The 23,176-nt window shown below is 37.0% G+C and overlaps 1 protein-coding gene across 1 annotated transcript; it reads right to left on the reverse strand.

Annotated features, from left to right (window-relative positions):
- Positions 1-203: 203 nt before the first annotated feature.
- On the reverse strand, positions 204-9,986 carry Snrpb2 (small nuclear ribonucleoprotein polypeptide B2). The gene is made up of 7 exons (XM_076851499.2): positions 9,844-9,986; positions 8,022-8,110; positions 7,110-7,282; positions 2,865-3,005; positions 1,755-1,805; positions 1,124-1,212; positions 204-587 (listed from the first exon to the last, which is right to left on the reverse strand). Exons 2-7 carry the CDS (start codon positions 8,083-8,085, stop codon positions 428-430), a joined length of 678 nt encoding a protein of 225 aa, XP_076707614.1. The 5' UTR covers positions 8,086-8,110; positions 9,844-9,986; the 3' UTR covers positions 204-427.
- Positions 9,987-23,176: the final 13,190 nt, after the last annotated feature.

The following is a 23,176-nucleotide window of genomic DNA, read 5'->3' on the forward strand; positions in this document are numbered from 1 at the left end:
TAACTATCAAGATAAGTCATTTACTAGCAGCTATTCACTAATTCTGTTTACCTTTTGTTAAAATGATTCAATGTTGCTGTATCATTAGCTGTTCCAAAATAACAACAGAAAAACATATCAATACGGAGTTTTCTATGATTTAAAATGTGTTCTAAACTAGAATAAGCATCTGATGACAGGGTAATAGCCCAATAAATGAAGCATTATATGTAGAGAATACAAAGAGAAGTTTATTATACAAAATTAAGGCCTTCACATTTCATAGTTCACTTAGGCTAAAGAAAGAATGGTTGAATTTTTAAGTCTTTCATAAAAATTTCACTTTCACTTCTCCCCAACCTCCAACCATTAAAATGACCTGGCCAAATGTTATCAAAACAAACACCATAAATAATACCAAGTCCATTAAAGATGACTATCCCAAATGTTATTTCTTGGCATAGGTGATCTTCATAGCATGGGATGGTGTGATCTTAAACCCTTGTAAAGCATCCCTGGCAGCTCCAGCCTGTCCGTCATTTTCAAATTCAACAAAAGCAATGTCATGCCTCCCAGGTACCAGACGCACTTCCTTAAAACCAGGGAACCTAAGAAGAACAAAAACAACTCATATATGTATGCAAATACATAAATATCTGCTTTCTGTTTAAAATGTAGATAATTTGTTGACATTGGTTTAGGAAAAGTAACCATATCACAGCAAGAATCCTGAGTAGGATGGAAGAACATAAGATATAACTAAATGCCATGAAAAACTGCATATATTGGGCTGAGCATCTGCTCAATGGTAGAGTGCCTTGCAAATACTAAACTCTGGGCCTAGTCCCTAGTACCACAAAAACAGAAAAATTAAGAACTGAAAAAAACTATGCTAATTTTATTTCCACCACTGTATCAAAGCTGTACTCCCTGTTTTACTCATTTAATCAGAACTAATAATTCAAATATTAGATGAAATTTAAGATTTTTATTTGCTAAATATGTAGATTGGCTTCAATCTGTGATTAATGCTGGACCAAATCAAATGAACCTGTAAGGAACTGCTGCTGTGGGATGACAAATGGATGCAACCCATGGAAGTGCTATTTGTCCTGTCAGGAGGCTTGTTTATGAGAAAACTTACTGATTAAACAGCATGGACAGCATCATCTCATTAGTCTCTTCTGGTAAATTATTAAGGAACAAAATATAGTTTGGAGGGTAATCAGGGACCTATTTAAGAAATAAAGAAAAAAAAAAAAAAAAGAAGCAAAGTTAGCTTGTAAGTATACACAGCACTGTAAGCCATTTGGTTCTCCCAGGAAAACTTAAACTTCAGAGGGCTATACACCAGAATAGGCTTGTGAAATCTTACGACACCAAACAATGAAGCCAAAAAGCAATGGCACTGGAGAAATATTTATTTCTCCAAACAGCAACTTAAAGACACAAACATTCAAATTAAGACATCCCAAGTTTGGAACAATACAATCTTATTACAGGTTTTAAGTACTTAATAGTAATTAAGGCAATATTTATGATTTAATCATCTGGAGGTCAATCATATTTGGAGAATTTTGTCACCTAAACTACGTAATTGAAATATACTAATAAAACCAAAAAAGGCTTCCTCTTAAATGAATTTAAAATGTTTTTAAGAAATGAGTTTCTTAAAATAGCATGCAACTTAACATGTGTCTTATAGGTGAGATAATTTTGGTTTTGGACATGCAAGTTATTGTTATAAAGAAAGCATCACATGGAAAAAATACTACCTGAGGATTTGGTGTTGAATTTCCTTGGGGATTAGCTGAATTTGGTATTCCCTAAACAAAAGAAATAGGGGTACAGGTAAGCTTTTCAATTTCTTTAAAAGGGCAAAAGGCATTTATAACATAAAAATAACATTAATTTTTAAAGGTATGTTATTCCATTTGATTTTACTTTAAGAACTTACATTTTTATTCTGATTCAAATATTCATGTATTTAATTCAGTCATTACTTTTGAAAAGTCTAACCCTAAATTTATAGGACCATATCATAAAATTTAACTTCTAATCTTTAAAATTATGGAGAAATACATAACAGAGGAAAAAAATGAGGACTGGTCTTTCTTAAAAATAGATAAATAAACCCAACTCTATATAAGCATTATACTTAGTGAAATTGATTTCTAACCACTTTCAAACCATAAGTAACTACCTTTTGGATAGTAATTTGCTTTTATCTGGTATTTCAAATTAGATTTTGTATTCCTGAATTATTCAAAGAAAGCTTTGAGAGGAGTACTCATGATTAAAGATAATATCCGCAGTACTATTTATAGGCAACAGAACTTGAGGAGTAAACCAAGAGGTATTAATGTGTTTTGAAAAAAGATAAAATTAAATTTCATGCAAAGAATAAAACTATTTTTAAAATCTCTATTTGAAAAGACTTATATTTTAATTTACTGCTAAAATATAAACATTGGAATTTTAGAACTCAGTTTATTTCAACTTCTTAAAATTCCACTTTTTAAACACACATATATACAATAAATACATGCCTCAAAGATCCTCCTGTCTATGACAAGAATCCACCAAGTTTCCTCCCACCTCCCAGGTTGTGGGGGGGGTGGGGCAGGTGGGCTATGGCCGGTTTTTATCCCAGGGGCGCTTTACTACTGAGCTATATCTTCAACCCTTTAAAAAAAATTTTTTTTTAAGGCAGGGTCTCACTAAGTTGCTTAGGACCTTGCTAAATTGCTGAGGCTGGTCTCTAATTTGCGATCCTCTTGCCTTAGCCTCCCGAGTCACTGGAATTATAGCTGTGCACCACCAGGCCTGACTTTTTCTATCAAGTTCTTAACATCAAAAAAATATGAACTTCTATTCTGTCTTACCTGACCAGGCTTTTTGTTTGCAGTTGCTGCAGTCTGTTCCAAAGTTTTGGCTTTTTTCTTTTCTTTTTTCTTTTCTTTATCAGCAAAAGTGCCTCGCATTTTAGATATTATATCAGAATCTGTTTTTGCATACTGGATTCGCTGTTTTAATTATATGAAAACAGATTACATTTCATTATGCTGAAGGCTACTTACCCTAGTCATTAATGATTCAAATTCCATTACACAAATACACTATAAGAGAATCTTACACACATCCCTAAGGAAATCATCAAAATACACTGAGTGCCAAATGAAAATACAGTTTTGTCTACGATTTACAAGTAAGATAAAGATTCAACTGTGTGTACTCAAAGAAAAATTATACATTTTCAAATGGGAAAAACCAGACTTTGTAATATCTGTATTTCTGCTTCTCTCCATCTGGTAAGAGAAAACTGCATTAGAAACTTGCCTACCTCTTCCCAGCCACTCTCAGTAGAAGGGTCCATATGTACCAAACCAGCCTTGGAATTTGTCATCTAGAATTTGTTAGTTTTAACGGTTCAAGTATTAAAAACTGGGAATGACTGCCCTTTGAATGTGGGGTTCCCCTGCAAATTCCTAACCCCCATATTGGGGCTTGAACCCAGGGGCACTCTACCATTAAGCTACATCTCTAGCCCTTTTTTATTTTGAGACAGGGTTGCTAAATTGCTTAAGTTGGCCTTGAGCTTGTGATCTCAGCCTTCTAAGTGGCTGGTATGTGCTACCAAGCCCAGCTGAATCTATCTTTTTTTTTTTTTTTTTTTAATGAAATGACTTTAACAGCAGCATCAACTTAGATTTAAATTTTTTTTTTAAAGGGAACAAAAGTATAGCATTACAGCTACTAATGCTAGGCCACTTGCTTCATTCTTACCATGTCAGAGCCAGCAGGAACCAAAGTGCCTTTGAGGACATAGAAGCACTCAAAACCACTAGTCTAAGATGGCATTTCAACTACAGTGTGGAATTTAATTGCCTGGAAAAACTGCGGTAAGTTTGGGTGAGTCCAGAGATTTTGTACTTTTAATAAGCACAAGAGGATGGCGATGCTACAGGCTCGGAAAACAACATTTTTAGCGTGGCCCTGGCCTAAAGCATCACCACCCAGCTAATTCAACATCAATAAACTATCCAAAATTTTTTACAATGAATTAAACTGTTATCTGGGGTACAATTATCTGAAAACTCCAAATTCCATTTCAAGCAAACACTTCTACTATGGAGCTGAAAGAGCAACCACCTCTCTGATCACATCAAACACAATAGTCCTACAATTAGCATTTAAAATTGCCTTGTATACAAGAATTTGATCTTGGTCTGAAAGAAAAAATACCGCGTAAAATGATCTGGATTAGAAGGCAGGAAACTTGTCAAAACCAAGAGCAATTCTTTCTTTTCCTTTATTTCAACTGGAGATGAATGTGGTAGAGAAACAAGGGAAAAGATGGCCTAGCACCACACTTCAGAACCCCAGGCCTTTTCTGCATGGCCGCTGAACTTCTTTAGCTCTAGGTGTACTTATTCCTGTAAACAGCTCTGCTAGTCTTGCCATCATGATCTAATCAAAGCAGACAAGCTGACAGCTCACACTAAATTCTAACTTGATTCCAAGTATGTTCTCCCAACTCACTAGTTCTTCAACTTGACTCTGACCTAAACAGACCTTACGTGACCTGATTTCTCCTTATGATACTGTAACCTGTGAAAATATATGATCTCAGCAACAGTTCTTAACTAGCTGGTCTAAGCCAGTGGTTTTCAACTAAAGGTAATTTTGCTTCCTGGAGACAGATGCACTCTCAGGAGACACTGCTGGCTGACATGCTCCTGGCATCTAGTGGGCAGAGGCCAGGGATGCTTCTAAACACCCTACAATGAACAAAAAGACCCCTTATAACAAAGTATTATTTGGTTCAAAACATCAAAACTGTTAGCATTTAGAAACCCTGACCTAAACTAAATATCAGAAACGATAAAAATTCATTTGTAACTTACAGATAGAGAAGGCCAAGATATACATTTATGCTAAAGGTTTCAAGACAAAGATGATTCTACTTTATTGAGGTATTTTTGGAATTAAGTAAATAAATGTCCTCGAATCACAAAAAATAATTTTGTTCAGAATTACAAATGAAAACAAATTTTCTTTCTCTTTTAGTATATTGACGTTAAAACAGAAGAGCAACTAAAAGCAGTTAAAGAAACATAAATGAGAAAGTTCAAAGAATTTCATTCCTCCTCTTCTAGAAATATGGCAGACCTGCTACTTTCCTGAAGGCAGGAAAAAAAAACTTCCAAAATACCTTCATATAAAATCAGACAGACATTTTCCACTGATATTAAATAATTAGTTGGCAATATGAGGCTGGTGCCAAATACAGCAAATGATTTCCACCTTTCCTGTAGCTGAGTAAACAGGAACACTCAAAACTGTCATCTCTTGGGCTGGAGATGTGGCTCAAGCGGTAGCGCGCTCGCCTGGCATGCGTGTGGCCTGGGTTCGATCCTCAGCACCACATACAAAGATGTTGTGTCCGCCGAAAACTAAAAAAATAAATATTAAAATTCTCTCTCTCTCTAACAAAAACAAACAAACAAAAAAACTGTCATCTCCACTCAGCCACTCAGGGAAAAGCCTAAAACCCAATCTTATGTGCCTACTAACTGAGAACTCAATTATGCTATTTCTTCATATTAGTAAGAAAGTTCAGCTGGTTTCAGAAAATGATAATTTACTCAAACTCAGGGAACATCAGGATGTAGAACAGGGTCCTTAAACTAAGGGTCCACAGCTAGCACTACCTGATTTTATAAATTATGTCTGTCTTGATACAACACAGCCATACCCATTCATTTTCATCTCATCTCCTGCTGCTTTTCTTGTTATGTTGGCAGAATTCCATGAGTAGCTGCAACAAAGATCACCTGGCTAGCAAAATTCATAATATTTACTATCTGACCCTTTACAGAAAGTTTAACTCCTAGCATAAGAAAAAAGAAAAATCACAAGACTAGGTGTTAGGAGATGTTTTTAAGTTCTGATGCTGCCCCTGGTTATATTAATATAACCTGGATGATCAAATAATATTTCTGTGCCTGATTCTTCATCTGTGAAATGAAGGGATGATACCAGTGGACTACACAACAGTCTGTGGGCCAAATCCAGTCATTCTGTTTTGATATGGCTTTTTTGTAACTTAAGAATTTTTTAAATACAATTTTAAAGGGCAGGTAAAAAACACACACACACAAGAACAGGAAACAGAAATTGTATGTGACCCAGAGTCAAAAGTATTTCTATCTAGTCCTTTTAGAGTATTTGTTAATACCGTTTAGAGTAAAGGAAATCCAACCTGCTTATACATTAAAACTGACCATAGGCACAGAATCTATCAGTGGCAGAACCAGAATGAGGACCCAGACCCTCTGAACCCTGGGCCTTGATTCTCTCTCCAAGACCCCTCTACACCACATTCTAATTCCTGAGGAAAATCAGTTTGTAATATCTAAGGTAGTATACTTGCTCACATTTGTAGGACCCTCGCTTTTTACTGTTTCTACCATTACACAGTCCACTACCACCTCTGACCTGAATAAGAGTTTACTGATTGAGTTCCCTGCTCTCCGTCTGGCCCCACAACAATCCAATGTTCAACCATCAGCTAGATGTGAATCTCACTGTCACTCCCGAGTTTAAAGCACTCCATGCATAGCTATTTCATTTCCACTCATGTGACATAAAACTTGTCAGTTTAAAATCTATGACTTTTTCTTAAGGTACTGCCCTTTCTATACTGCATAGCTTCTGATATGCAGTATTTCCGCACAGTATTTGCTGAAACTTCAGTCTGGATTTCCTTTTTCACTCACAATTTTTGTTTTGTGTTGTTTTTACAAGTTTAAAAGAGAGATTTCTTCTTAAATCTTCTGGGTTATTATTAATTCTAGGTTTTATAAGGTAAGAATATTACCTGTATAGTCATTTTTCAAAATGTTGTATGTCTCAATGTACTTTGGTTCTACCCATTTAAACTGGCATAAATTAGGAGTAAATAACTTTACTACTATATTTCTATAAAAATAACATAAAGCAAACCTAAATCCCCTCTAAAATGCATAATTAAAAGCAGAAAGCAATAGCCACAGTTTCAAGTTGACATTCACAAGTCTACTGTACCACTAACAGTGATTAAAGTTGAAATAATAAGATTATCTCACCATTGGTTTACCATAAAATGGAAATCCTTGTAACTGTCTCAAAGCATTTGTGGATGAGCCTAGTTCCTTAAAAATAACAAAGGCTTGCCCTCTCATCTTCATCGTCTTTAAAGCCACTATATCTACCACATGCCCAAACTGAGAAAAAAGGGCATATAGGGATCTCTTCAATTCTGTTCAAATAGAAGGAAAAACAAGTCATTTGTGAATGAAACAATAACAAAATTCTTCATAAAAGGGCATTGTATTGAGTGCTCCACTATTTATTTATTTAGTTCTACAGTTATTTTAATAAAAACACATCATATTATTCCCAATATTGAGACCATAATGAGTAAAACCAAATCTCACACACTGTCAGGCTCTACCTATTTCTATTTTTAAAAAGTTTTAAATGCCTTACATAAAATAGAATAAACTATTATTTCAGGCACTAAGAAAAATGACTAGATGAGAAGTTTTGAAGCTGTATAATTCTTAATACAGTAGTGAATAAACACATTTGAGCAGGGAGTGGTGTTGAGGACTGAACCCAGGGCACTCTATCACTGAGCTACATCATAAGACCTCTTTAATTTTTGAGATCAGGTCTCACTAAGTTGCCAAGGCTGGTCTTGAATTTGAGATTCTCCTGCTTCAGCCTCCCTAGTCATGGAGATTATAAGTATGTGTCACTGTACTTGGCAATAAATACGTTTTAGTTTTATTTTTGTTTCTGATGGGGAGGATAGGATACTGGGAATTTTGAGGCAGGGTCTCACCAAGTTGCTTAGGACCTAGCTAAATTGCTGAAGCTTGCCTCAAACTTGCGATCCTGCCTCAGCCTCCCTAGTTGCTGTAATTCCATGCATGCACCATTGTGCCCAACTAACACATTTTTAGCTGTGAACAAATATTTTAAAAAGCACATACCTTCTTTTTTAATTTTGTCATTCATATTGTTGATATAAATTGTATGATTTGGTCTGATATCCATGTTTGGGTCAGATTCTTCAAGTAGCCTAAAGAGACAATAAATAATCTGTTATTAACAAGAATTAGATCATATTGGAATACGGCAAAAGGACATAACACAAAGGTTATTAATCTTTCAATTCTCCTTCAATCTCAAATGTCAGAAACTATCAGTTGGCAGTAGACTTTACTTCTTCCCTAGTATTTGCTAGTACTCTTTTTTAGGCAAAATAATAGTGCCCAGGCTCAAAACTTGGTAGAACAAGCTAGATGTGGTAGCCCACATGCCTGCACTTTTAGCTATTCCAGACACTGAGACAAAGAGGATCACAAGTTACAAATCAGCTTCAGCAACTTTCGCTGGGGAATGTTAAGTCAGTGAAACAGCACCCCTGGGTTCAATAACTAGTAGCACAAAATGAATAAATAAATTAATTTAAAACTTGGTGGATCAGCAGTACATAACCATATTCTAATAACCTCATTTTATTCAAAATAATACTTTCATATTTACCTTCCACTTAGGAGAAATGATAGTTTTTTCACCTGCCTGATATAATTTCTTTTTCGATGCTTTAAAAATTTAGAAATGAAGTAAAATGAAAAAAGAGACCAGCAAACATATATCTAGTATCATCATGACAGATCATTAAATGAAGTTTGCAAAATCCTTCACAGGTACACCTATATAGAACTTTCATGCCTATTTTAATTTATTTACATCATCACCAAGGTTGACTCCAAGGTTACCGCTAACCAATGTGAAGTAATGGAGTTCAAAAGTGTTGCATGATGGTTAAGAGCTCAGATTCTAGTGCCAACCAGATAGGAACTCAAACCTTGTCTATGGTTCTAACTAGCTGTTTCACGGAAGTTAAGTTCCTTAATCTCTCAGATCATCATCTATAAAATGGGAATAGTAACAGTACCTACACAATGGAACTCTTGCATTGTCAAAAAACACCTAGTAGCTAATATTATCAGTTACTGAAAGTTAGGGGGACTTGCCCAATGTAACACAACTAATAAGCAGCAGGCCTGAGAATTCAGCCCTTGCCTTCTTTTTTTCCCCCATACTTTTCTTTCACATTCGCCACATTATTTCATACCTCATATTCCACATAGTTTTTAGCAGAAAACTGTGAACATGTTTTATTTCCTCAGGGTCCCATATATTCCTTTATCTCACAAATATTACGATGTATACGAACGTCACATGATGACTTACTAGGGAAGAGTAATACTTATGCAGAAAACAGAATGAAAGATATCGCCTCTCAAAAACTGGGAACCCTCTAAACTGAAACTTGGAGAAGGGCTGGGGGTCACGAAGTTGACAACTAGTAGGAAGTTGACCGAAGTCAAAATGAAGGAGGAGACCAGAGCGGAGGTTCTTGCAGTATCTAGAGATTGACGGTGGGCTGGATTCGTGAAGGAGCACCCGAAAATACTACATCATCGGCCTCCGCAATCCAAGAGAGCTGCTGAAAGTCACCTGAAAGTGCAGTGAACTAAATGCAAACGCCAAGCACGAGCGCATTATTGTCCTTTACCTCGCAAGAGCAAGCTGCCTGGCTCTCCAAACACCCGCACGTTTGCCAAATGCCCGGGTCCGAAGCCCAAAGGCGCTGCCACAAATTCCAAGCCCCAACCTGTCCCACTAGTGAGGAGGCTCCTAAATTCGTAGGGCCTTGCCACGCCAGCCCGCTAGTCTTGATCCCTTCCTCGCCCCCACGCCCACTCCTTCGCGAACCAGTGGTCAGACGCGTTCCGAACCCACCTTCGTGTCTCGTCTGCTCCGGTTCAAACAGCGGAGAATGGGGCCAGCTTGCGCAGCAACCACAACCGAAAGGTATATGCCACTTCTGCCCACCTGAGGCCTAAGAAGCCAAAGCCGGAAACAGAGGCAGGCACCGGAAGTAAGGCTACCGCGCTTCTCAATCGAGCGCCGACAGGTCGAGAAGCCGAGCTCCGAGTCGATCGATGCCACCGAATCTCGGGCAGTCACGGCCAAGAATCTCTCCGCGCATGCGTATGCCTGGCGAGGTAAAGGAGGAGAGGAGGGAGATGGCGGGAAAGGGGTATGGGGAAGGGAAAGAGATTGTCTGGAAATTTAACTGGGGTCCTGGAGCCATACTGTGAGGGAAAAAGGAAGGGAAGTGATTCATTTCCTTTACCAAAACCTTAGAGGTTTTACCCTAGACAGCGGTACCTTCCATCTTTTCAAATCCTATCTAATTTTGCAGGCGCAGTTTCTCATGCAGACTACCGGATCAGGTGGCTCTTCTGTGGGCTCTGTCACATCACGGTTTAACGTCGCTTGTAGATGCCCCTCCTTCAGGTCTCCTCCCATTCCAGGGACTCTGAGGGAACTCTTCTCCAGCATTGCTACTGGTTTTGAATCTCAGAGGCAGCTCAGCTTGAGACCCCAGAGCAAAGAGAATGGTATATCTGCCCCTTAGGAAATAAGGCGACCATGCCTCAGCTCTGGAGGTACCCAATCACGGTAAAATCAGCTGCCTAAACTCACTCAAAATCAAAACCCACTAATTACCTATTAACCCTCCTACTCTCTCCTTTCCCCTGCAAAATGCCTAATCTTTCTAGAGTAATTTAAGGAGTTAGTGTTTATGTTATGATGAATGGTAAGTCCAAACGGTGCATTCATTCATTCCATTCTTTCATACATTCATCATATGTGTGTAAGGCATCACTGGAATATGGGAAGGCTTTTAAGAGCCAAAAGAATCTAATCATGTGTCCCCCTCTTAATATCTCTGACCTTCACTTTCCTCACCTGTAAAATAAGCATCTTATAATGCCTCCTTCTAGTTATTGTGAGGATTAAATGAGCTAACTATAAAGTGATTATCCATTTTCCAGACATAAAATAAATGGTTCATAAATGTTCATAGCTAGCTACTAAATGCTAGCTATGATTTGGACATAGGGACCAAATGAGTTGATTTCACCAGTTAGGATCTTTTATTTTGAAAGATCATCTAAAGATGCAACTTGAAAATTGTGTGTGTCTTGAGGGTAGGGAGTTTTGTCAGCTTTGCTCACTCAAGTAATTAGAAAAGTGACTGATAACAAATACACCTTGAATGAATGAAAGATGCTTCATGGAAAATTAGGCAACACTAAAGCAAATGTGATATCATTAAGAGGCACATAAGGATAGGAACTAATCTTAAATGATCACAGAAAAGCATTCTTTTATCATAAAAATTAGGAGAAATGTAAGTAATCTTAAAGACTTATGAGTGTATCCTTAACAAATTACAACAGAAATAATTTCTACATAACAAAGGACAAGCTGCCCTACTCACTAGTAGGGGCATCTGAGCAATGACGTAATTCTGTTTGATACTAATGAGAATGGCTAAAATACATTTCTGGAAATAAACTCAAATTTAACTGTATTATATAAATGGATCCTGCCAGGGGCTGGGATGTAGCTAGGTTCAATCCCCAGAATCATAAATAAATGAATGAATAAACAAATAAGTAAATCCAAGAGTTCATTAACTATGAAAAGAAGATACATATACCCATGCAAAGCCACTCCAGCTTGGAAGAAAACACCACAGGAACCTTAGAGGTCTAAAGCTAGACTGGACATTGTGTTCCATTAACAACCAAATTAATGACTACTATTCATTACTGTGAGAAGGATGCCAGCTCACTGGCAGTGGTCTGCACATTGTTTTCCAGGTACTTCTAAAAAAAAAAAAAAAAAAAAAGAGTGCATTTTCTTGTCCTTGGGTAGTCATTTGGGGGTTTTGAATAATCTGTTAACAGTCTTCAGTGGTTTCCTGAGTGATTTTGAGAAACCAGCAACTCAAAGCAGGGATGGAAGGAAATGAAGGGAAGAGAGGAGCTTTACTGGTCCTGTGAGAAACCTTCCATCATCTGGTTATGTAATTCTGCAATGTTATGAACATTATAGCATCCAAATTCTGGTCAAATGTACTGTAAAACAATTAGCATTCCTCTATAACCAAATCCTCTACAACATCTGACCTCTTGCAGGAATCAGATGTCAAAAATTCACATTTTTTAAAGTAAAAGAGCAAATGTGTTTTCTTGGTATTCTCAGTTTGGACTCATATTTCAGGTAGACAACATGATTTACCTTCCTGCAAAACAGGCTTTTTATCGAACTAAACCCAGAAGCAGTGCAATAACCACCCTATCCATGTTTCATGTACCTGCTGATGATAAAACTTGCTTATTTTAGGGGCAACAGAAAAATTACTACAACCAGGTGGGAATAAAACTGTGTCAAGACATTTGAATTATAAGGATGATAACTTAGGTGTCTCCAAGTGATTCCAAATACACATACATTTTCCTACCTTATCTGTACGTGTTTTATGTTTCTCATTAAATGTTCTCAGTATCTTGCTGCACTAGTTTTGAGAAGCGGCCTTGTATAAATGAAAATGTATCATAAAACCATGGTGGATATATGTGTCTTATTTATGTTAGATAGAGCCACCAAATGTATGGCAATTTGTTTGTATCTTCCTTTTCTCCCCAGGTGGTGATTACATTAAGAAATTTATGTAGAGTGAAATTATTTTCACAAGAAGCATTAAACAATTTTAAACATTATTGTTGAGCACCAAATCAGGTTTGCATTTTCCCAGGTGGCTGGAATTATGTTGGCTAAAACTTCCTAAAAAGCAACTCCCATTTAGAGAGCAAATAATTTTGTGCAATTAATTTCTTTTTATTTTACTTCAATCTTACTGTTTTATTTTTTGTGAACACATTATTGTTTTTAGAGACAGTAAAACAGAAACAAAAACAAATGAGTATTACCTCTGATGCATACGATTGTGTTAATGTTAGTAGTAGAGTGTCATTCATATATACCAAAATAAACTTTCTTCCCAGAAAAGGTGGAATCTGAGAAAGACTCTGAAAATGTGTTCATTCCACAAAGTTTGAAACAGAAATTTGCCTTTGAGGACCTTATATCCAATCCAAAGACAACTTCTGACCATTTAGTATTGTGAGATATGTAGGTTGTGCTCAGTATAGTATTATCTGCCAATACTGTATTGTTCTCGCTGGAATTCAGCTAAAGTAACATCACATACCTGCCCTTCCCTTGGAGACTAGAAAAATAAGATGCCATTCCCAGGAGAGCCGCCTACCAAGCAAGTGTTATACAGATAAAATTCTTAAGTACAGCAGGTTTTGCTTCTCCTTTTATTCATCACTCTAATTTTCTTTTAATCATAAGCCCTACGACTATTTGAAAATTCAAATTTTAAAAAAGAAAACCTTTTTTAAACCTTGGGCACCATTTGTGTAATTTCAACCATGACATATTATTTCATGGGTATACTCCAGAAGTTCTAATTCACTGCTTTTCAAATGTTAATGTTCATGTGGTTCACCTAGAGATTTTGTTAAAATCAAATTTTTATTTATTAGGTCTGGGACAGAGCCTGAGAAGCTGCCTTTATAGCAAGCTCCCAAGTGATGCCGATGCTGTTGGGTACCAAGATCCTAAGCATTTCCTCTTGAAGAATGGTCAGTAGATAATCCCATTGTTTTATAATAGTTAGTTCTAGAAGCACAGAGATACTCTAAGATATGGAACAGTATTGTGTTAGCCCATTTTCTATTGCAAATATAAGATTAGGCAGTTTATAAAGAATACAAGTTTATTTGGCTCACTATTCTGTAAGCTGGAAAGTTCAAGAATATGCCACTGGAATCCAGTCAGCATCTGGTGAGGGCTTTCTTGTTGCATCATATCATGGTGGAAGGCAACACATGGTGAAACACAGGAAGTGTGCTGTAGCTCATGTTTATAACAAAGCCACTACAGTGATAACCCATTAATTCATTAATCCAAGAATAGAATAATCCGATATATGTAGGCCAAACATCCTGGTTCTCAATGCTGCTTCAATGGGAATTGAGTTTCAACATAAGTTTTAGAAGGAACAAACCTCATCCAAATCATAGCAACAATTTTCTTATACAAACAGATCAACTGTTTATCTCAAAAATGATTATATTTATCTGGCAGTTTCCTTTATTTTAACTGCCTTCTACTGGACATTGGGAAATACATGGTCAGTAGATTATCCTCTTACAGGTAAGAGTAAAAAATTCTGGAATTTTTGTTCCCCTCCAACAAATTATTGTGAGGCCATAGGTCACTTTCTAATTTATGATGTTCATTAAAGCACTGCAAAATATCCCAATTCTTGTCTCCTTTTTTCCCCAGGCTTCTCAAAGGCCTTAAAAGCTTTACAACCTTTGAAAATTGGCACTGCCATGTGCCTTCTTTGGCTAATAAAGTGTGAGAAAATTAGGTATGTAGTACTTCCAGGTAGAAACATCAAGAGCCAGTGCACAGTTTGCCAGCAACCCTGTTTCCTGTTTTCATGATCTTGGAAACATATCCCAATTCAGAACCTCTATCAGACTTAGGTCCCTAAGTGATTATAAGGGTTATAGACACCCGCCCCCCGGTCCTTTAGGCCCCCAAACACTATGTAACACAAGTGATAAATAATTAACTGATATTTGAGAGATACTTGTTAATGCAGCATAGCTTAACCCATCCTGACTTTATACAATAATTAAAACTACCTCTGAGAAATAATTCTTAGAAAGTTCAAATGAATTGTATGCAAGCTATTTTACAACTATAGACTGTTTTTAGAATGTAAGAAGTTAAATATCTGAGGTGATGCATATACTTTGAAGGGGAAATCAAGGTAAACAATTTGTAATTATATGATCCATTTTGAGCATCCTTTATTAAGTAATTTAATTTTGTATTTATTGAGCAACTATATAGATACTCCTTGACTTATGTCCCAATAGACCTACTTTAAGTTGAAAATATTATAAATGAAAAAAATGTGTTTAATACACATGACCTATCAATCATCACAGCTTAGTCTAGCCTGCCTTAATTGGGCTCAAAACTCTTACATTATCCTTTAGTTGGGCAAAGTCATAAAAAAGTATTGAGTATCTCATTTAAGTTATTGAATACTATACTGAAAGTGAGAAACAGAATGGGGGTGTTGGTACTTTCACAACATCATAAAGTCAAAAAATGTAAAGTTGAATTGTCATATGTGTAGAGCCATCAATATAAAATGACTATACAAGAAAATACATTAGGGCATAGATGAGAAGAAAATCTGGTTGGTGGCATTTTCACGTCTCAGGGATGGGTGTGGAAGAAATAAAGAGATAGTGTTTTCACACTCTAATTTTAGATTGGTCAGAATTATCTTGCAACAAAAGACCAGGATATGTGTAAAACATTTCAGGCAAGATTTAACCTGAAGAGACAGGTTGGATTCTTATCACAACGAAACTGAATGAAAAAATTCTAAAACCTCTAGTTTGAATTGCAGATTATGTCTGGACAAGACAACCCTGAAAATTATTTCTGTCTAGGGAATCAAAAACAATTATGTAAATGAGGCTGATACTTCCCATTCTATTTTGTTTAAGGTGAATGTGGGGCAGTTTAACTATTGTAAGTTTCTATAATATTTACTGGCAGACACATCAACACATGGGTTAATGAGTTTATTAAAATTGATGGTGAAAAAACAAGAGTACTGTCTTGTTGATATTGGATAGTCTCCCTTAAATCATAGTCTTTTCAGCTTTTATATGAAGCTACATTCTGACCTTTATTGTATCAAATTACTTCAGCTCCTGAAAGATATTAATATAACTTATAATACATTTTGTCATCTCAGTAGAAGATTCTGAATAAGACTGGTCAGTTTAGAAGCATGGAAGAAATTAGTTCCAAGTTATTTCTTTGTGACTGAAATTGCAAATGTCAGATTTCATTTCAAGTGGCCAGAACTGAAAGAGCTCATTTTTTCCTTCATTCAACATAGGGTATCCCAGAAGTCTTTGTGCTTTAAGTAGCCCAACTTTGCTATACTGAAACTTTATGACTTTTTTTATTGAGCATCTACAACATAGCAAATCCTATTTTAGCTGCTTGAGATAGTATCATAATCAAGATAGACATAATACCTGCTTTCACAGAGCTTCTGATCTCACAGAACAATGAGTGAATGTTTGTGAGATGTCAGAACAATGAGTTAATGTTTGTGAGATGTGAATAACTACTATAGAGATGTCCTCATTGCTACATTACAAATTATCCCAACATTTCATAGTTTAAAACAATACCTGTTGAATTATGTTTAATGGACACTGTGAATCAGAAATTCAGGCACGGTGTGGCTGGGCAGTTCTTCTACTCTTTGGAGTGACTAAAATCACTCAGTGGGACTCAGCTGGTGGATTGGATGACATAGAGGATACAAAAATTCACAAGTTTGGTGTTAGGAATGGCTGAAAGACTGAGCTCAGATGGGGCTGTCAACTCTATCATCCATACGTGGTATCTCCAGCCTGGTGGTCTAAAGGTAGTTGAATTTCTTACATAGTGGCCATGTTCCCCCAGATCAAGTATCTCAAGAAAATTAAGTGAAAGCTTTGTAACTTTGGGAACCTAATCTAGGATGTCACACAGCAAAACGTTCAGCAAGTTCTTTGGTTACAAGTAAGTTAGGAAGCCAGCCTAAATTCAAATTGAGGAAAATCAGACTCCATTTCTAGATATGGGAATGGCAAATTCCCACTGTAGACAGCTCTGGAAAGGGAGATACTTTTTATGGTGGAAGGAGGGAATTCATAAAGTTAAGAAGGAGCAGGTTAGAACAGTAGTAGGAGGAGTTATAGAGTATAAGTACTTCCTGAAAAGGTGCTGAAATGGAAAGGAGTTTGCTAAATTTGGGGAAGTGGAAGCAAGAAGGAAGAGGAGAAACTGAAGGTGAAGAAAAAAAAAAGACCAATGTACCTGGATCCCAAAGGGTCAGGGAGAATTTGATTTTCTAAAGTGAGATTCAGGAGGTAACATGACCTAATGTTTTTTATGGGTCTTTCAGAATGGATTGGTGGGGTCAAGTCTAGATCAGTTGGAAATTGCAGTCCAAGCTAGAGATGAGGGTGACCTGAATTTATGTGACAGCAGAGAAGTAGATATATTAGAGTTATATTTAGGGCCATAATCGACAATCCCTTTTGGTGGATTGAACATGGAGGGGTGAGGATTGTGAGGTATATTAGTTTCTGGGGTTCCTGTAACAAATCACCACAAACTGGGTATTTTAAAAACAATACAAATTTATTCTCTTAACAGTTTTAGAGACCAAGCTATCAGCAGAGCTATTCTCTCCCCTGCTCCCACCAAAGCCATAGGGGAGAATAAGTTCTATGCCTTTCTCTCAGCTTCTTGTAGTTGCTAGAAATCCAACATCCTTTATCTTGTATATATATCATTCCAATTTCTTCCTCTGTCATTGTATTAAATTTTCCCTATGTAACTGTTTTTGTCTCTCTTCTTCCCTTCTTATAAGGACACCAGTTCTATTGGATTAAGGATCTACCCTACTCCAATATAAGCTTATCTTGCTTGCATTTGGAAGACCCTGTTTCCTAATAAGGTCACATTCACAGGTATTTATGAATGTGGGGCACACAATTCAACACACAATATGAGAAAAAGACGGGAATAATCAACTATACCTTCCAGCATACCAGAGCAAATACCTGTAGAAGCAAGGGCAAGCTACAGGAAGCAATCAGGAATCAAGGGTTTCATTTTACCTAGGGTATGTTCCAGCTGACTCTGAGACACCTGATTAGAGTGATCAAGCACGTAGTTGAATTGGGAAGTCTGAAGGTTGCAGAAGGAAAATCTGGCACACGTTGTGGGTACTGTGCCCTACGGAGTAACAAACAAACAGAGTAACTGATAAGAACAGAGAAAAAAATTCAAGTCCAAGAAACCTAATGTTCAATTTCTCAAGACATAGGAGGAAAAAAACCAACTTGGCCTAAGGTGTGCTGGTAAAAGTTGAACAACCAGTTCTCCGTGGGTAGAAGAGGAAAGCCCTGATTTGTAGAGTTTGCCAATTCCTCTGGTGTAAATACTCTGATCATGGTCAGCTGACTTGAAAACCTCATGAAAATTTAAATATTGTCTCTTTCAAGTTAGTACAGACTAGCTATAGTGTACCTCTGAAGTCAAGGCCCAATTTCATGGTACTTATTATTTAAGCTAACAATTAGTTTATCCTCTGTGGGCCTTGACATCTTTATCATAAAATGAGTGGCTGGTCTTACATAACCTAAATCCCAACTGCAAAGCTTTGGTTTTATCCTGATAATAAGGTTCTTTGCACAGTATATATGATTATTTTTAATTTGATAGTTGAATGTGTACTGTATAGGTAGGTAGTGACATTCCTGTTCATTGACTGTCAGCTCCCGATTTATAAATTCATATTCAAATACATGAAGGTGGAAGACTGAAAAAGGCTTTCTCATCTTCGGTAGTCTTATCTGTAGGGGTCTTTAGTGAAAGGCTATATTTCGCTTTTTCAGCAACACTGCTAGTATTTATCCTCTTTATCAGCAAAAAACAATTAGAAAGGTAGATCATTCTAAAAGGTACATTTGACTAATAGCTTTCTGAATAGCCCATTTCATCATCATTCTCAGTTATTTTGTTTCTTACTAGACCAAGTAGTGAATAAAAATCTTTTCTTTTCCACTTTTTAGGTATGAAACTTATACAAGATGCTTGATCTCCCTAAGATTCAGCTTTTTTCTTCTGTAAAATGGAGGAAATAAAAACAAACTCAGAACTACTCCTAATACACGCAGCCCCATGCAGAGTACAAGGGGAGACTAGTGTCCTACCCCAACCTGGTCCCTGCTCTCTTCTTCTCTATCCCAAACCCCAGGGACTTCACAAGAAAGCATATGGAAAATCTAGTTGGAAAGTCCAAGTTCTATTCACCTTTCCCTCAACTGGTCGCTGCCCTAAGGAGTGATCTACAGGCTACTATTCAGTTAAGCCTGCCCCTAGGAGTGAAGGGCCCAGGAAGGTCCTGAAATAAGACTCAGAATCATTAAGGCAAAGGATTCTGAGGTCACTGGACTCAGAACATATCTAGTAAGAGAAGGGGTGTAGGTCCTGGTGTTTTTTTCTGCTTGACCCTTGGTACTGGGTAGGTCATGACTGGAGAAGGATTTAAGGTGAACTTCTAAACACACTGCCAGGGTTTTTCCAGCCTTACTTGTCTAAGGGTAATACTGTCAAAAATGCCTGGTTTTTATATCAATTTCTGAGATAAATCATAGGGAAGAAACTAGTACATATTTGGCAATAGTAGGTGCTAGAAATAGTGGTTTCCATTTCTTCCCTAAATAATATTTGACTAAAAAGAGCACATGGATTAAATATATTAAGTTATGTATTAAATATACTATGTAATCAAAAAATAATTTAATTAAGATATATTAGATATGTGTGAAAATATATAATTAAAAATAAATATATGTGATAAATATAGTCTTTATATTGTGGAAGCCACAGGTATGTATCTTTGTTCTGTGCTCTGGTAGGTGTTACAAGCTTGTTGAAGAAAGAAGACACTTAAAAAGTGTAACTATCCAAAATTTATGAAATTTTCAAAATGATACCTGCCTTGGCTCTGCGGAGTACAGAGAAGTGGGAGAATTTGAGCTTGGATTCTTAAATAAAGCCACCAAGGCTTTCATCTGAGCTAGCTGTGCATTTCCCAGGTCCACAGCCTCTGGGACAACCTTCCCAGGCATGTCTACTTTTCTGCAAGCTTGAGGACCATTACCTTCTATCAGAGCTGTCTGTGTCCTGGCTTCCCCACAAACCTCCTGCCTTAGTATCTGCATTCACCCCAGACTACCTCAAGGCAGCTCCAACCTTGGCAAGCAGTGTAATTCCACTTTCTTCTCAGTCTGAGCAAGGCCCCATGTGAGTCCTTAGAGATGCTGCAACACATTCTATACACCAGGAGGAACATCCCCTAGCTATTGCCTCATTACAGAGCCCTCTGCAGAGAATACTTATGTCTGCTTCTGATGTTTTTTACAAATTATATTTCTATATTCCAATCTGTTCATATCTTCTCAGACTCTGCATTGTATGATCAATATTAATTCTATTATAAACAACAAAAAACATAAAAAAATAACCTCATGATGGATAAAGATAAGGCAGATGTAGTTCATATTCAAGGGGAAATGAGAAGCTACACCAGAATGTTAGTGTAGAAAAGAAATAAGAAATAAAATAAATATTGGTGACTAACTTCTATTTTTGATGCTAGAAAAATTAGTCATTGAAGGTTTGTTTTTATTTCTATACTAAACAAAAAGTCAAAGAAGTTACTCAGAGATTTTTAATTAGTTTTTGCTTGCAAGTTGACCCTTATAAAGGAAATGATCCATGGACTATCAATGAACCAAAGCAAATACAGTATTTATGAGAGAAAGGAGAAAAGGGGAAGAGAAAAACTGAATGTTCTGTGAACAATGAATGTTGGTTGCTTTGGATAAACTGGCTAAAAGATCAACTGAACTATCTAAGCTCAAGCAGGTGGACTGGGTATTAAATAGAATACATTTTATTTTGTTTTGGCTAGGGGGAGGGTTCTTGACAATTTAAGTATGACCTAAGTGGTAAGCCCTTTCTTTAGGAAACCAGTATGCCTCCTTTATTAGTATCTCTATCTTCCTTCAGCCATAAAACTCCACTTTCCTCTTTAGAAGTTCTCAAGTGCATTATACATAAACAATTTAATTCCATTTTTAATATAAAATGTTGTGAAAATCAGGCAGAAAAATCACCCTTTAAATATAATTTTTCTATCAGGAGATATTTCCTTGCAATCTGTTTTGTTTATTTTACATAATCACAATTCTAATTTTGTATCTTGTTTTTAACCTTCTGTTATGTTATGTCCCACTGAAGACTTCTCTGCAGTTTTTGACTTCATAATTTCCTCACACTTGTAGCATCTCCATGGGGCTCAGGAAGACATTAATAACCTACCCCCACCTTCATCCCCCAAACACTTAGTACTTAGAGAATCAGAAATTTACAAGAAGCAAGGAAGGTGTCTTGGGTAGCTTAAAGGTTACTTGTGGAGGTGAAAACTGGCTGGATGCATGGGTCCAGAGCTCTAAGCTAAGACCAAGAAGTATAAGTCACAGGGAAGTGACAGAACTCCAGCTTCTAAAGCAGCTTGAGACTTTCCAGGTTGTCTCGTGGGTAGTTAAATTTCTGTTACAGGAGGAGGTCAAATGCAATGGGAAGGACCACCTACTAGAGACATTTCTGTATGGATCTAAGCATGGAATAGGGGGCAGAAATGAAAGCATCTGAGAACCCTGACCTGAGGTATGCCCCCAGTGACCTACCTCCTCCAGCCATACCCTACCTGCCTACAGGTTACCACACAGCAAATCCATTCAAGTGGATGGATGCATTGATCTCATAAACCAATCATTTCACCTCTAAACTTTCATGCATTGTTTCATACATGACTTTCAGGGGCTACCTCATATCTAAACCATAATACATGTTATTATTATATCTCACAGTTTTGAGCATTGACTGCACTCAGCTAAGTAGTTCTTGCTCAGGATCTCATGTCAGACAGTGGCTAGAATTCTGATTGTCTTGAGAACTTTCTTATTCCTATGTCTGGCATCTAGGCTACCAAACCCAAAATGGCTGCAGGACTGGAGCATCTAGATATTGAGACATCTCTTTCTATGTCTGTGTGGTATCCCCAGCATGGTGATTTTAAGCAGCATACTTATTACATGGCAACTCAGAGTTAGAGGAAGCATCAGACAGAAATTTTATGGCCTTTCCTTTCATGATCCAGTCTTGAAAAGCCACATAGGATCTTTTCTGGTATCCTTTATTGATTGGGATGGTCACAAAGAACTCCCAAGGTTCAAAGGGAGGTCTCCAATTGTGGTGGGGGAAATGAAAAATTTCTGGAAGTTCATGTGGGACTGAGATATTCTCATGGCCACTTTTGGAAAATACAATCTGACACATGGGCTTTCTAGAGGAAAATGGTTTTCTCACTCAACTCAGGTTGAGTTCCTTGAGCTTGGTCCTTGGCCTTAGGAACATTGAGCTAGCATAATCATGAATCTCCTCAAGGTGCTTCAATCCTTTTCTGCCACGGATATCTCTGATAAGGCGGTCATAAGAGAGTTTGTGATCTTTATGTAAGGAGAGAGCAATCCAGAACTGAGAGAAGGGGAAATAAGTAGAACTAAATCAATAGTGACATTTGTGAGTAGTGCAGGAAGCCATGTGTGGGGGAAGGTGCAATTCCCATCGGATTCTCCACTGGGAAACCCGTGGAGAGGGAAATACACCAGGACTCGCTGATTGGCCTTCATCTGCAGACTGGGAAACTATGGATTATATATTTCTACTATCTGCATCAGTGGGGAGCTGTGTTCAGCTGTGAACATAAGGAGTCATTGGCAATAGTTGAAATTCACAAAGATTTATTATGTAAAAGACAACTGAAGATCAACAGTCCAAGGCAGTTGCACAAATGTTTCCATTTTTTGTGATCTATTTTCTTGCTTTGCTTTTATGCTTTCATTCAAAAGATCACAGCAGTCCAAAGTGGCTGCTGGAATTTCAGCCATATCTTAGGCTACTGGAATGAATGAGCAAGAAAACTTCATCCACTGCCTTTTAAGTAGGTTTCAAAGTATACGTGTATCTATATCACTTTGGCCCAAACTCAGTTGCATTGGTTCACTAAGTTACAAACAAGGTTGGGAGATACAGTTTCTTAATGGAAGATGTTATCCAAGGCTTTGGTTTCTAAAGACAAAATGTGAAAGTTAATATTTGAATGCAATCTGCATTCTCTGTCATATTTCCTACTTAAGAGATAAAAAAGATACCCACTAAGTAAAGCATAAAGACCTTTCTAGTGATACTTAATTGTATAACATCTTTTAATTGACTACAAAAAATAAAGAGATTTATTTCAATATTTTGAAATCAGAAGTAGAAAGTACATTTTATTGAATCCATTTCTCCACTCTACAAACTGTGTTTTAAACCTCTCCTAATTTCAAAGCATATTTCACTGTTTGGGTGTAAACAACTAAAGAAACAGCCATCTCAAGAGATAAGAGAACAGTCTGAAACATCA

Source organism: Callospermophilus lateralis, chromosome 3, assembly GCF_048772815.1.
Source record: "Callospermophilus lateralis isolate mCalLat2 chromosome 3, mCalLat2.hap1, whole genome shotgun sequence".
In the NCBI taxonomy this organism is placed as follows: domain Eukaryota; kingdom Metazoa; phylum Chordata; class Mammalia; order Rodentia; family Sciuridae; genus Callospermophilus; species Callospermophilus lateralis.